The sequence below is a fragment of the Artibeus jamaicensis genome, unplaced genomic scaffold, assembly GCF_021234435.1.
Source record: "Artibeus jamaicensis isolate MK-2021 breed Jamaican fruit bat unplaced genomic scaffold, CSHL_Jam_final scaffold_378, whole genome shotgun sequence".
NCBI lineage: Eukaryota > Metazoa > Chordata > Mammalia > Chiroptera > Phyllostomidae > Artibeus > Artibeus jamaicensis.
Window position 1 is genome coordinate 380149 of NW_026522044.1, and position 14613 is coordinate 394761.

At 37.3% G+C, this 14613-nt stretch overlaps 1 protein-coding gene across 2 annotated transcripts in view; it reads right to left on the minus strand.

The window, feature by feature from the left end:
- The window catches only part of DOCK11 (dedicator of cytokinesis 11), a 198562-nt gene that overhangs the window by 11014 nt on the left and 172935 nt on the right, over positions 1-14613 (minus strand). For both annotated transcript variants that reach the window (XM_037146004.2, XM_037146003.2), the window contains 2 exons: positions 4552-4674; positions 108-221 (listed from right to left, as the gene is read on the minus strand). In XM_037146004.2, coding sequence (XP_037001899.2) covers positions 108-221; positions 4552-4674 — 237 coding nt within the window. The remainder of the gene's footprint in view (positions 1-107; positions 222-4551; positions 4675-14613) is intronic.

The window sequence follows — 14613 nt, forward strand, 5'->3', positions numbered from 1 at the left end:
TGCACTCTATCTAGACAGAATTCTAGATCCAGTAACTGCTGTTTTAGTTATCTGATAATTCAAAGGTAAATATTTTTTAAGTTGATGAACTAAAAAAGTATACATACTTGGCCATAAAAAGCAACTCTGAAGAAAGTGCCTAAAAGTCTTTTCTTGGTCTGCATAACCTCCAGAATTTTTGTGTAAGCTCCATGAAGAGTTCTATAAACTTGAGTAAGTTTCTGAAAAATGAGAAAATACAAGTCAGCTTTGCCTATTGGTTAATTACTAAATATGTTTAAGATAAATGCCCAGGACAAAAAAGACAACAATATTTCCTTTTCCAAATGGTTTTAGTAGGGTCATTCATAATCCCCTTCCATACTGTCACAATTAGACAAAATTCTTAAACAACTTTAGGTCTAAGAGTAGAACTAAAACCAGTCAAACACCACTGTATTTTTAGTATCATGCTTTATTTCATTAATATTTCAGTGGTGGTATGTAATTTTTTCTTTTCTGCAATATTTTTTTATTGAATTTCTTGGGGTGCTACTAGTTAACAAAATTACAGAGATTTCAGGTGCACAATTCTGTAACACATCATCTGTGTGCTGTATTGTGTGTTCAGAACCTCAGGTCAAGTCTTTGTCTATCACCATTTATTCCCCTATACCCTCCACCCCATGTCCTGGTAATCACCAAAGTGTTGTCCATGTCCATGAGTTCTTTCTCTCTTTTTAACTTTTTTGCTCAATTCCTCAGCGCCACCCCATGACAGTTGTCAGCTTGCTCTCTATCTATGAGTCTCTCTATTTTGCTTGTGAGTTCAGTTTGCTAATTAGATTCCACATATGAGTGAAATCATATGGTATTTGTCTTTCTCTGACTGGTATATTTCGCTTAGCATAATACTCTCTAGGTCCATCCATACTGTCACAGAAGTAAGATTCCCTTCTTTTTTATGGTCAAGCAGTATTTCATTGTGTAAATGTACCACAGCTTTTTTTTACCCACCCATCTACTCATGGACACTTGGGCTGCTTCCAAATCTTAGTTACTATAGATAATGGTGCAATGAACACAGGGGTGCATATATTCTTTTGAATTAGTGTTTCAGGATTTTTCAGATAAATCCTCACAAGTGGAATCACTGGCTCATCAGGCAGATCCATTTTTTATTTTTTTAATCTCCATACTGCTATCCACAGTGGCTGCACCAGTCTGTATTCCCACCAACAGTGCACAAGGGTTCCCCTTCTCCACATCCTCACTGGCACTTGTTTGTTGATTTCTTGATGATGGCCATTCTGACAGGTGTGAGGTAATATATCATGATAGTTTTAATTTGCATTTCTCTGATGCTTAATGACATTGAGCATCTTTTAAAATCTGTTGCCCATCTGTATATCCTTTTTGGAGAAATATCTATTCAAGTCCTCTGTCCACTTTTTAAAATTGGATTGTTTGTTTTCCTGGTGCTCAGTTGTATGCATTCTCACAATTTTGGATAATAACCTCTTATCAGATGTATCTGGATATTTATCTGAAGAATACGAAAAGAAATATGCACCCCTATGTTTGCACAGCATTATGTATAATAGCCAAGACATGAAAACAATCTAAATGTCACTTGACGGATGAATGGATAAAGAAGGTGTGGTATATGTGTGGGTACCCACAATGGAATATTATTTAGCCATAAAAAGAATAAAATCTCAGCCCTGGCTGGGTAGCTCAGCTGGCTGAAGCATCATTCTGATACTGGTCAAGGCTCATACAAGACTCAACCAACGAATGCACAATGTATAATATGTGGAACAACAAATCACTCTGTCTGCTTTCTCTGTCCTTCTATCTCCCTCCCCTACTCTAAAAAAGTCAATTAAAAAGAGAACAAAATATTGCCACATGCAACAACAGGAACGAACCTTAAAGGTATGTTAACTAAAGTAAGCCAGAGAGAGAAAGATAACTACCATATGACTTCACTTATATGTGAAATCTAAAAAACAAAAACCTGAGCTCATGCATATAGAAAACAGATTTGTGGTTGCCTGAAGCAGTAAGTAGGTGGTGGGTGATGGGTATCAAAAGATACAGATTTATAGTTACAACATTAGTAAGTTATGGAGATGTAATGTACAGTACAGCATAGTGACATGGTGACTATAGTGAATAATAAGTATTGCATATCTGAATGTAGCCAGGGGAGTGGATCTTGAAAGTTCATAACGCAAGAAAAAAATTTGTCACTATACATGGTAATGGATGTTTAACTGGCCTTATTGTGGTGGTCATTTTGCAAAACAAATATCAAATCATTATGTTGTACCCCTGAAACTGATATGTCAATTATACCTCAATAAATTAAAAATTATACATAAAAGAAAAAATATGGGCAAAACACTTGAACATATATTTTTCCAAAGAAGATAAACCAAAAAGCAAGTGTTGGTTTGGTTGTGGCATGTGTACATTGCTGGTGAGAAGTAAAAGGAAAAACAGTTTGGCGATTACTAAAAATGTTAAGGATAGAATTATATGGCCCAGCAATTCCACTCCTAGATATATACCTAAAATAAATGAAAAAATATGTCCATACAGGAACTTATACACGAATGCTTACAATAGCACTAATAATTGCCAAAAGGTAGGAATGACCTAAATATCTTTCAGTAGATAAATGGATAACAAACAATGGAATATCATTCAGCCATAAAGAGAGGGAAGTTCTAATATATGCCACAAACATTACACTAAGTGAAATAAAGCCAGACACAAAGGGTTACATTTTGCATTAATTCTTTTTTATGGCATATCCAGAATAGGTGAGTCCATAGAGACAGAGAGCAGATTAGTGATTAACAGGGGATGGCAGGTAGGGTGGATAGTGGTTATTTAAAGAGTATGGGGTGTCTGTCCAGGGCAATGAGAACATTTTAAAACCAGAGAGAGGTTTTTGAGTACACAATATCAAGAATATACTAAATGCCACTGAATTGTGCACTCTGAAATAGCTATATTACGTTATGTGAATTTCACCTGAAAATAAAAAAAGGAGCGTACAGAAGCAGTTCTTTTTTTAAAATTCTTCCCACATTATTTCCTTCAGTTAAGCTCGATTTGTGGAAAATTTTCCTTACCTCTCTGGCTGCTATCTTTGATACTTTTCAGCCCATCCCATAGTGATACGCTGAAAAATTATACATCGGCATGCTAGAAACAATTACTCCATCACATGCAGGGTACTTGGGGATCTCTACAGGCCCTTACAGCCCTACAAGGAAACAGGGCTAGTACCCTATTTAAAAAATCTCATTTCCTTTAATGTGTAGGGTAAATATATTTTCCTTTCTTTGCTGTTAGATGATTGAATAGCAAAACGCCCCCTGGGTTCAAAGAGCTTCATCTTTAACCTAACAGCAAGAAAACAGGTATTTTGAAACCCGTGAAAAAGGTTCTTAGGATCTAATGTTTTGATAGCAGGGGTAATGCCAATTTTTGTCTCGTAGGCTATTCTTTGCCATTTACATGACCTAGATTTATTTATTTATTTATTTATTTATTTATTTATTTAAGTCTCGCTTATTAACATAATCACTTGAACTCTACTAGGATTGTTCAGGCATGCCCTATATACACCAAAAGGATGGAAAAAGAGAGAAAGACCCAGAAACAGGGAATAAAATGTGAGTTTGATCAGATCCAGTTTGGAATGGAAATTAGAACACTATGCAGATACTGATATTAAGTACTTGCGTTCTCACTCTTGGAAACTTCTTCAACAGAGAAAGACTACCTGCTTTATATAACAATGCAGACACAAATACAGACACACACCCCGACCGGGTACATTTAAGTATAAACTGCTTTCTTTTTTTAAAAAAGGAAATGGCTTGAATCCTACATGAACACCCCTTCCTGGCATAGTAGGGGTAGACATGATGATGTGGACTAAGATCCACATTTTAAATATTTTTAAAAGTCTTGTTTAGTGTTGCTGGCAACAGCTGTTCATTATACTGCTATTCTTCATTAACTACCCTTTATTAATAACTTTATTTGACAAACTAGACAGGGAAAACTCCCCATAATAGAACTACTACTAGTGCCTTATTACCACTCTCATCTGTGAGCAACTTTGGTCTTCCCCATAAAATTGCAAAAAATAGGATCAAGTCTATGTCTCTTCTGGAGCAACATGAAACTTCAATAACTTTTTTAAGTCAAGGTTTAATGAAGACAACACTGATTGTTTATGCCCTGAGGGGAAGTAGGAAGACGGCTGGAGAGTACCACTGGCATAATCTAAATTTCCATTTATATTTTGGATATCTTACCCTTAATTTCAATTAGAGCATTTATATAAATATAAGGTCGGACTCTAAGGTTTGAACAGCATTTTTAAGAATTGTAATTTCCAGTTGTACAAACATGTGAAAGTGATACCTTAAGTATTTATATTCTATGATAAACTATAAATGTCATAATAAAATTAACCTTCTATTCTTTAGAGGTCAGTCACATAGTAGAGTGACAGGCAATGATGCAAATGTTTAAATTACCCACCTCAAACTCACGACGTTTCTCATAAATTGGAATGATTAACTTGGAAATCTCAGAAATGACTTCATAACGTTCTGCTTTCCATAAGCCATCCACACACTGTTCTAGTAACTCCAGCAAAACTTCCTGTGTTAAAAGTAAGATGCAATCAGGAATTAAAAAAAATAGTTTTGGAGTTCTGGGCAAATAAATTGTGAACCATTTCAAGTTAACAAAGAATATAATAATTTAAATGAAATGCACGGTATTATATTTCACTAACCACAGTTTTGAAATCAAATACTTGAAATACCTGAAACTGAAACAGTTCTTAAAAATATGAAATTATTGTTGACAACAGTAAACTACATCCATTCGTTTTGCTTATTCATACAATGATGTTTATTATACAGTACTTACAAATGGTAATACATTGAGAAGGATTATCTTTGAAAGAGAATAATAAATTCTTCCGAACTGAGGATGTCTTTTTTTTAAAGATTTTATTTATTTATCTTTAGAGGGGAAGGGAAGGAGAGAGGGAGAGAAATATCCATGTATGGTTGCCTCTTGTACATCCCCTGCTGGGAACTGGCCTGCAACCCAGGCATGTACCCTGACTAGGAATCAAACCATGATCCTTTTATTTGCAGGCCTGCGCTCAGTCCACTGAGCTACACCAGCCAGGGCCAAACTGATGATGTAATAATGTCTAACATGGCAAATTTCACTAAGCCTACAAATGTCTATTATTTTTTCTTCACATGGAAATTATATTATATATAAAATGTAATAGTCTTGAGAAAATTTGACAACTCCTAACCTGTTGCATTAGTAATTAGGTGTTTATTAAAATGATGTGATTCTGGTAAAGAATGTTTCCTTCCTGACTGTTGGTTCTAAAATTAGTGAGAACGATGGGATCATAGCTCAAGATAGAGATCTCCCACCTTGCCAGAACAGTAACAGCTGCTATAAAACAACCTTTTGTGAACCATCTCAATAACTGATGCCAATCACTGATGCTGTCCATACGTCTTCACAGTTTATTTCTATCATAAGGAGATATACTTCAAACCTATACAAACTGATTACTAAAATGGCTTTTCCTGTATGTCCTTTAAACAATTTTGAACTCATCTTCTTTCTAAACTAGCTTGTTCACTTGTGTTTCTTGTCTAGACAGTGGCAACACTGTAAAAACTCTTAGCTAGAAAACTAAAGCAGTTTTGACTTTACCCTCCTTTATGGGTTGAGTCATCCTTCAAAAAGTTAAAGTCCTAACTCCCAGTACATCAGAATGTAACATCATTTGGAAATAGGGTCACCGCAGATGTAATTCATCAAGGTGATGTCATACTGGAGTAGGGTGGGTTCTTAATGTAATATGACTGGTATCCTTAGAAGAGAGTCATACATGGAGAAGACCTTGTGACTAGAGGTAGAGGTTGGAGTAATGCAGATACAAGGCAAGGAACACACACACACACAAAATCAACAGCCACCATCGGAGGCTGGGAAGAGGCAAGAAAGGATTCTATTCAGAGTCTCAGAGGGACATGGTCCTGATGACACCTTGATTTCGGGCCTATAGACTCTTCAACTGTAAGACAATACACTTCTGTCGTTTGAAGCCACTTAGTTTGTGTGTGTACTTTGATACAGCAGGTCTAGGAAACTAATATACTCTTTTTTAAATTCATCTTCTAATCAGTTCATCACCAAATGATTTACCAGTTTTCCTAAAATTTTCCAAACTGGCCCTTCCTTTCCATCTCTACTCTGCTAAGGTTCAAGACCCCCCTTTTTTCTAATTGGTCTTCCTGCCTCAAACCCTAGCACTTTCCAATCTATCCACAAATGTGCCATAGAATTCTGATTAAAGTGCAAACCAAACCATGTCCTTCTCCCCTTCTTAAAATTTCATGATGGCTGCCCCTCATTCACAGAATAAAGGACAAGCTCTTTCATTTGGCATGCAAGGCATGCAATGATCTGGCTAATATTTCTATCATCTCATCGCACCCAGCCTTGTACATTATACTCCAACAACAGCAAAACTACTAATAGTTCCCCTGAAGCACCACAGTGCTGTCCTAACTTTGTGCCTTTGTTCATGCTGTGCCCTCTTGTCCTTTAATCTCTTTCACTTGGTTAGGTTCCTTTAAAGCTTAGGTTCAACTCTTCCCAGACCCTTCTCCTGCATCAACACAGAGCAACAAGACACTAGACACCTTTTTTCCTACTCTGATAATTCACTGAATGGATATTTCTCAACATTCCAAATAGGCTGTGACCCTTCAAAAGTAGGAACAACATCTTGTTTATATTGGTTTCTTAAGTCATCCAGATAGTGGCTGTGCACAGATGTTTGTTAAAGGTTGGTACCTGAACAGATGATCTTATATTAACATTTAATAGGTAAATTAAAATTTCCAGCCACAGTGGGAAGAACTTTCAAAGAATTAAAAATCTGTTACAAACTAGTGAGGTTTGTATCAGGAATGTAAAGTTGGTTTACAATTAGGAAAAAATTCAATGCAATATACCACATAAACAGAGTAGAAAAGAAAAATGATATTTCCAGCTATAGATGCAGAAAGAACATTTGAAAAAACTCAACACCCCTTGAGGATATTCGAAAAGAATTCTCAGGAAACTAGGAATAGAAGAAACCTTCCTCAGTCTGATGAAGAACATCTACGAAAAACTTACAGGCTGAGCACTCATCCAAATTTGGGAAAAGTTCAAGAATGTCTGCCCTTATCAGTTCTGTGCAACATTAGGCTGAAAGTCCTAGACAGTGCAATAAGGTAAGTAAGGCAGAAAAGGCATACATATTGGCAAATGTACAACTAACTGTCTTTCTGTGCAGATGATGTGATTGTACATTAAAATAAGTGGATTTAGCAAAATTATAGATTATAAAATCAACAACCAAAAGTAATTATATTTTTATATACTACCAACAACAAAACTATCACGCAGCCCTGGCTGGTGTGGCTCCATGAATTGAGCACCTGCCTGTGAACAAAAGGGTCACTGGTTAGATTCCCAGTCAGGGCACAGCCCTGGGTTGTAGGCCAGGTCCCCCGCCCCCTTTAGGGGCATGTAAGAGGTGGCTGATCGATGCTTCTCTCCCTTTTCTTATCCTTCCCTTCCCCCATCTCTAAAAATAAATTTTAAAAAAATCTGTTTTTAAAATCAAGCAATACTATTTACAGTAGCACCAAGACATCAATTATGTAAGAATACATTCGACAAAAAGCACCTATCCCGAAAATAAAAAAATATTGTTCTTAGAAATTAAAGGCTACCTAAATAAATGTTCATTGACTGAAAAACTCAACATTGTTAAGCTCATCCTTTCCATGAAGTGGTATATAAATTGAACAAAATCCCTAAAAAACTTCCAGCAGGCTATTTTGAGGAAATAGAAAAGATGAATCTAAATTTTACATGGAAATTCAAAGGACGTACAATAGCCAAAATGATGTTGAAAAAATTAAGTTGGAAGGCTACCTGGTTTTATGACTTAAAAATAAACTTGGATTTTTTCTCATTTCATGCTCATAAATTAATATGAGATTGATTATAGACATAAAACTCAGACACAGTTTATTAACAAAATATAAGACATCTTCACAGTCTTTTTAAAGAAGATTTTATTCATGTATTCTTAAAGAGAGGGGAGGGGAGAAGAGCAAGAAGGAAAGGGAGAGAAACACTGACATGAGAGATACATCACAAACTCGACTGAGGATGGAACCCTCAATCCAGGCATGTGCCCTGACCAGGAATCAAACTGGCAACCTTTTTCGCTTTGCAGAATGATGTCCTACTGAGCCATGCCCATCAGGGCAACATCTTCGTAATTTGGAGAAAAGGAAAAAAATTTCCAGACACAAAAAGAATAAACCATTAAATGGTAAACTGAACTTCATCAAAACCAAAACTTTCTGATAAAAAAACCCAATTAAGAAAATGAGTAAACAAGCCAAAGACTGGTAAATAAGTTTGCAGCACATATACTGACCAAGGACTTACGCATCCATAAAACAGAAAGAACTTTCACAAACTAACAAAAATATGAACGATGTAATTTTTTAATGGGCAAAAGACTCGGAAAAACATTTCACATAAGGTATATGATTAGCCAGGTAGCTCAGTTGGTTAGAGCATCATCCCGATATGGCAAGGTTGCAGCTTTGAGCCCCAGTCAGGGTACAAATAAGAATCAATCAGTGAATGCATAAATAAGTGGGAAAACAAATCCATGTTTCTCTTTCTCTTTCCCTTCCCCTCTCTCTCTAAAATCATACAATTGCCCTGGCTGGTGTTGCTCAGTGGTTTGAGTGCCAGCCTGTCAACCAAAATGTCACTAGTTCAACTCCTAGTAAGGGCACATGCCTGGGTTGTAGGCCAGGTCCCTGGTTGGGGGCATGTGAGAGGCAACCAAATGATGTTTCTCTCCCTTTCTTTCTCTCTCCCTTCTCCTCTCTCTGCAAATAAATAAAAAATAAAGTAAAATCTTTTAAAAATTAAAAATAAAATGAACCAATAAATATACATATTTTAAAAACAAACAAAAAGATATAGGAAAGGCAAATATACACATAAAAAAGTATTTAGCATCAAGTTCTGGCTGGTGTGGCTCAGTGGATTGAGCACCAGCCTATGAACTGAAAGGTTGTACTGTTCGATTCCCAGTCAGGGCACATGGCTGGGTTGAGGGCCAGGTATCCAGTTAGGGGTGTGTGAGAGGCAACCAATTGATGTATTCTTGCATATCGACTGATGTCTGTCTCTCTCTCTGTCTTTCTCCCTCCCTTCCCCTTTCTCTAAGAATAAATGAAGTCTTTTAAAAAATACTCAGTATTATTAGTGAAATAAATACAAATAAAAAATCTGAGATACCAACACATGCCTAATATTCTAGGATGGTAAAAATTTTAAAAGACTAGCAACATCAGATGTTTGTGAGGATGTGCAGCAACTAAAACTCTCATTCATTGCTGGCAGAAGCATAAAATGGTCCAAACACTTAAAAAAAACTCTTTGGTAATTTCTTTTTTATTTTAAACATTGATGTGTGAGAGATACATCAACTGGTTGCCTCTCCTACACCCCCAACTGGGAGCTTGGCCTGCAACCCAGGCATGTGCCCTGACTGGGAACTGAACAGATGACCTTTTGGTTCACAGGTGGGCACTCAAGCCACTGAGCCATACCAGCCAGGGGGTATCTCTTATAAAGTTAAGTATATAACTTCTCCAGGATCTAGCAATTTCATTCTTAAGTATTTACCCAAGAAAAATAAAAGCATATGTCCACAAGAGGTAATAGATTAAAATGTTTATCTATTGTTAAACAACCCAAAATCTGTTAACAAGAAAATGGATTTAAAAAATTATGTTCCAATACAATGGAATATTATTTAGCAATGAAAAAAACTTTAGATATACTCAACATCGATTTATCTGAAAAATGTTAGGTTAAGCAAAAGAAGCCAAGTACAAAAGGGCATGTACTGAACAATTTAATTTTTATGATATCAAAACACAGGCAAAACTTATCTATGGTGATAGATATCACATGGTGCAGGATGGGGGACTAACTGGAAAAGGGCACAAAGCTACTTTCTAGGGAAATGGGCATGTTCTACTTCTTGTTTCTGGTGGTAAGCTACATGGGTATATACAAGTGTCAAAATTCATTAAACTGTTTACTTCAGTTGTGCGCATTTTGAAGTGGATCCAAGATGGTAGTAGAGGAGGTAGAAGTTATACTCCCCTTCTCCATTACCATATCAATTAACCTGGATAACCATATCCAAAGGCTAGCTGAACAGGTCTTAAAAGTAAGGATATACAGAAGAAGCCATACAGAGATTTATGGGAAGGGAAGAGACAAAAGGGCTGATCCTGCTCCCACATGCTGCAGTTGAGAATGTGGTGGGATATCTCAGCTGAAGAGGTCTCCCTTGAGGAGCAAGGGGTCTCAACCCCACACTGCGCTCCCCAGCCCAGAACATCAGAGCAGGGAAGAGGAGCCCACCCACAGAAGGCTGTGAAAATCAGCACCAATTCTGTCCACCTGGATGAAACAGGCGTCCGTCTGCTAGAAAACCAGGTACTCTGTTAAAGGGCTACCGCACAAAATTTCACACACAGACAGATGTTCAACCTGGGCTCTGGTAGAGTGCCAGAGACTTGGAGAAGACTGGAGTCACGCATGGAGAAACTGAGTTGTGTGGCTTCAGGAAGAGGGCTGAAGGGACAGTGCCAATGTCCCCTTATCCCATACTACCTATAGAGGCCATCTTTCTTGGGTTAAGCACTCCCCCCACATACAGCATTGGCTTAGGAAGCTGTACTAGTCCCACCCTGACAACTCCCTGAGGCCTTCCTTGCCCTGCCAATCGCAACATCCCACTGTAGGCAGCAGCTAGCAGTCTTTCTTGAAAAACTCTCTCAAGAGATTCTGGGGAAGCCATGAAGAGGGCCGGTTGCCAGAAACACTGAGAAACTTGAGTTGTGTGGCTTTAGAGTAAGAGCTGTCTTCCCAAGTAGCTGACAGGCACCGCTGTTCACATGCTGAGCCCTCTGTTCACATGGACAAATTTTGATCTGCTTTAGCCTGATGAACTCTATTGGCTACACATTGACTCCCCCCCCCAAAATCCTGCCCGATGTCTGCAGGCCTCAGGTGAGTGGCAGCTGGCCTTGAGGTATCTTGAGAATTTGAATCTACAGGGTGGGGCAAAGTAGGTTTACCGTTTTGAGTATGTGAAACACAGTTTATTCTGGCATTATTATTTATTAATTATTGCATTATTTTCCATATAAATAACTGCAAATCTACTTTTGTTCCACCCAGGATATTAATCTGGTGAACATCATTCATTCACCTGGTGACTCCCTGAGAACTTGCTTCACGTACCACCTTGTGTACTACCCCTCCCTGAACTGAGGCTCCTTCAAGTGGCTAGCCTAACTGGCAGCTAGCAGTTGATCTCAGGGTGCCTTAAGTGTCTTACTGTCCTGCTCCAGACCTGGCAACTGGGGACAACCAGCTTCGGTATGTACTTTGGCCCCTCCCGTACAACCAAGGCCCAGCACAGGTATCCACCAACCATAGATCACTTTGTAACACACAACATGTAGTCCATGGCTGGTCACAGGCAGTGTCTGACATTGACCTGCACCACAATACCTCCCAAGAGACCCGAAAACTAACACACCTAGTGCTTGGCTTCAGACCACAACAGAGCACAACCTACTGAGTTCCATAAGCAGCACATCCAACGGGAGATCTTGGCAAGAACCCAAACCCTGCTGGGGCAAATTACGACTTGTGGAATTGTGGACAGACCCCACAGCATCTCATACACAGCAGTTGGGGTCAGTTCTTACAGCCAACCAGTCTGAGGGTCAACCCAACCCACAGGTGTACCAACAGCAATCCTGACTCAACCACAACATGAGGGCTAACATAACACATACAAAGGACATTCCTGGAGCACCCAGCTCAGGTGATCGGGAGATTACACCACTGAGACCCATAGGACACCTACTATATAAGGCCACCCTACCCAGTCTGGGAAACATAGCAGATCTACCAAACACACAGAAACAAATACAGAGAGGCAACCAAAATGAGGAGACAAAGAAACAGCTCCCAAGTGAAAAAACAGAAGGAATTCCCCAGAAAATAAACTAAGTGAAAGGGAGGCATGCACTCTACCAGATACAGAGTTAAAAACAATGATTATAGCAGGATACAGAATAAATATTCAGAAACCAGCTGCATTTTCGTAGTCCAATAATAAACTATCAGAAAGGAAAACTAAAAAAAATTCCATTTACAACTGCATCCAAAAAATACACAGGAATAAATTTAACCAAGGATGTAAAAAACCTATACTTCGAAAATTATAGGACACTAAAGAAAGAATGAAGAAGATAAAAAATAAGTGGAAGCCTGTACTGTGTACATGGATAGGAAGAATTAACATTATTAAAATGTCCACACTACCCAAAGCAATCTATAGTTCAATGTAATTCCTATCAAAATACCAATAGCATATTTCACATAACTGGAAAAAATTCAAAAATTTATATGCAACCACTGAATACCCACAGCAATGTTGAGAAAGAACAACAAAGTTGGAGGTATCATGCCACCTGATATCAAACTATACTGTGAGACTATAGTAATCAAAACAGCCTAGTACTGGCATAAAAACAGACATATAGCTCAATGAAACAGAATCCAGAATCCAGAAATAAATCCATGCCTTTATAGTCAATGAATATTTTACAAAGGAAGAAAAAATATACAATGGGCTAAAGATAGTTTATTCAATAAATGGTGTTGTGAAAATTGGGCAAATGGATGAAAAAAATGAAATTAGACCACATATACCACACGGAAGAATAAAATCAAAATGGATTACAAATTTTCATGTAAGACTCGAAACCATAAAATTCCTGAAGAAAACATAGGCAAGTAAAATATCAGGTGCTTCTGTTAGTAATATTTTTCTGATACATCTCCTTGAGCAAGGGAAAAATACTAAAAGGTAAACTCATGAGACTACATCAAACTAAAAACTTTTGCACAGCAAAGGAAACTATCACCAAAATGAAAAGACAAGCTACTAAATGAGAGAAAATATTTGCCAAAGATATACCTGATAAGAGATTAATATTAAAAATTTTAAGAACTCATACAACTCAACACCAGGAAAACAAACAATCCAATTAAAAAATGGACAAAGGACCTAAATAGACATTTCTCCAAAAAAGTCACAGAGACTGCCATAGATATGAAAAAATGCTCCACATCATTAATCATCAAAGGATGCAAATTAAAACCACAATTAGATATTACCTCACACCTGTCAGAATGGCCATCATCAATAAATCCACAAACAACAAGTGGTGGTGAGGATGAGGAGAAAGGGTATCCCTCCCTCATGCACTCCTGGTGGGAATGCAGACTGGTGCAGCCACTGTGGAAAACAGTATGGAGGGTCCTCAAAGAATTAAAAATGGAATTGGTTTATGACTCAGTGATTCTGGGTATACATCTGAAGAAACTCAAACACTAATTCTAAAAGATATATGCAACTCTGTATTCACTGTAGTGTTATTTACAATATCCAAACTATGGAAGCAGGCAGTGACCATCAACACACAAGTGGATCAAAATGCTGTTACACATATACAATGGAATATTACTCAGCCATATTCAGCCATAAAAAAGAATGAATTTTATCATTTGCACCAACACAGATGGAACTAGAGAGTATTATTAATGTTAAGTGAAATAGGTCAGTCACAGAAAACAAATACCATATTTCACTTATTTGTGGAATCTAAAAACAACATAAACAAACAAAACAAAGTCATATATGCAGAGAACAGTCTGATAGTTGCTGGAGGGGGATGGGTAAGGGACTGGGTGAAAAAGGTGAAGGAATTGAGAAGTACAGATTGGTAGTCACAAAACAGTCATGGGGATATAATGTACAGCATAGGGAATATAGTCAGTAATAGTGTTAATAATTATGTATGGTGTCAGGTGGGTGCTGGAAATATTTCTGTGGGGGGGATACTTTGTAAAGTATATGATTGTGTAAAAACTCTGGCAAGTGAAAGTCAAAAATGCAGTTTTAAAAACAAATTAAATTGCATTATTAGTGGTTTAACTCATTTATTTAAATACAGGCACTAAATGGACAACCATTTGTATTCTTCATTTCAATAAAAAAAAAAAACCCTTGGAAATCAATGTCAGTTATTTCGCCATTGCCTAGGGTATAAGGAAGAAGACTTATGTAAACTAAAACATAAAATGGCACTTCATAGAACAAGATTCTGTCTGTATACACAAAATAAAAAGTATGTAAAAATCATAACTATAGAATACAAAACAGTTGTAACAAATGAATTTACATAGAACACTGATTATAGTTCTTAGATGAAAGGAAACATTACTGCTTTCCTTGACAGTATAAAAAAAGAGTCAGGTTCAAGGATATTTCTATGAAAAAGTTGAAGCTGCTTTATGGACAGCAAG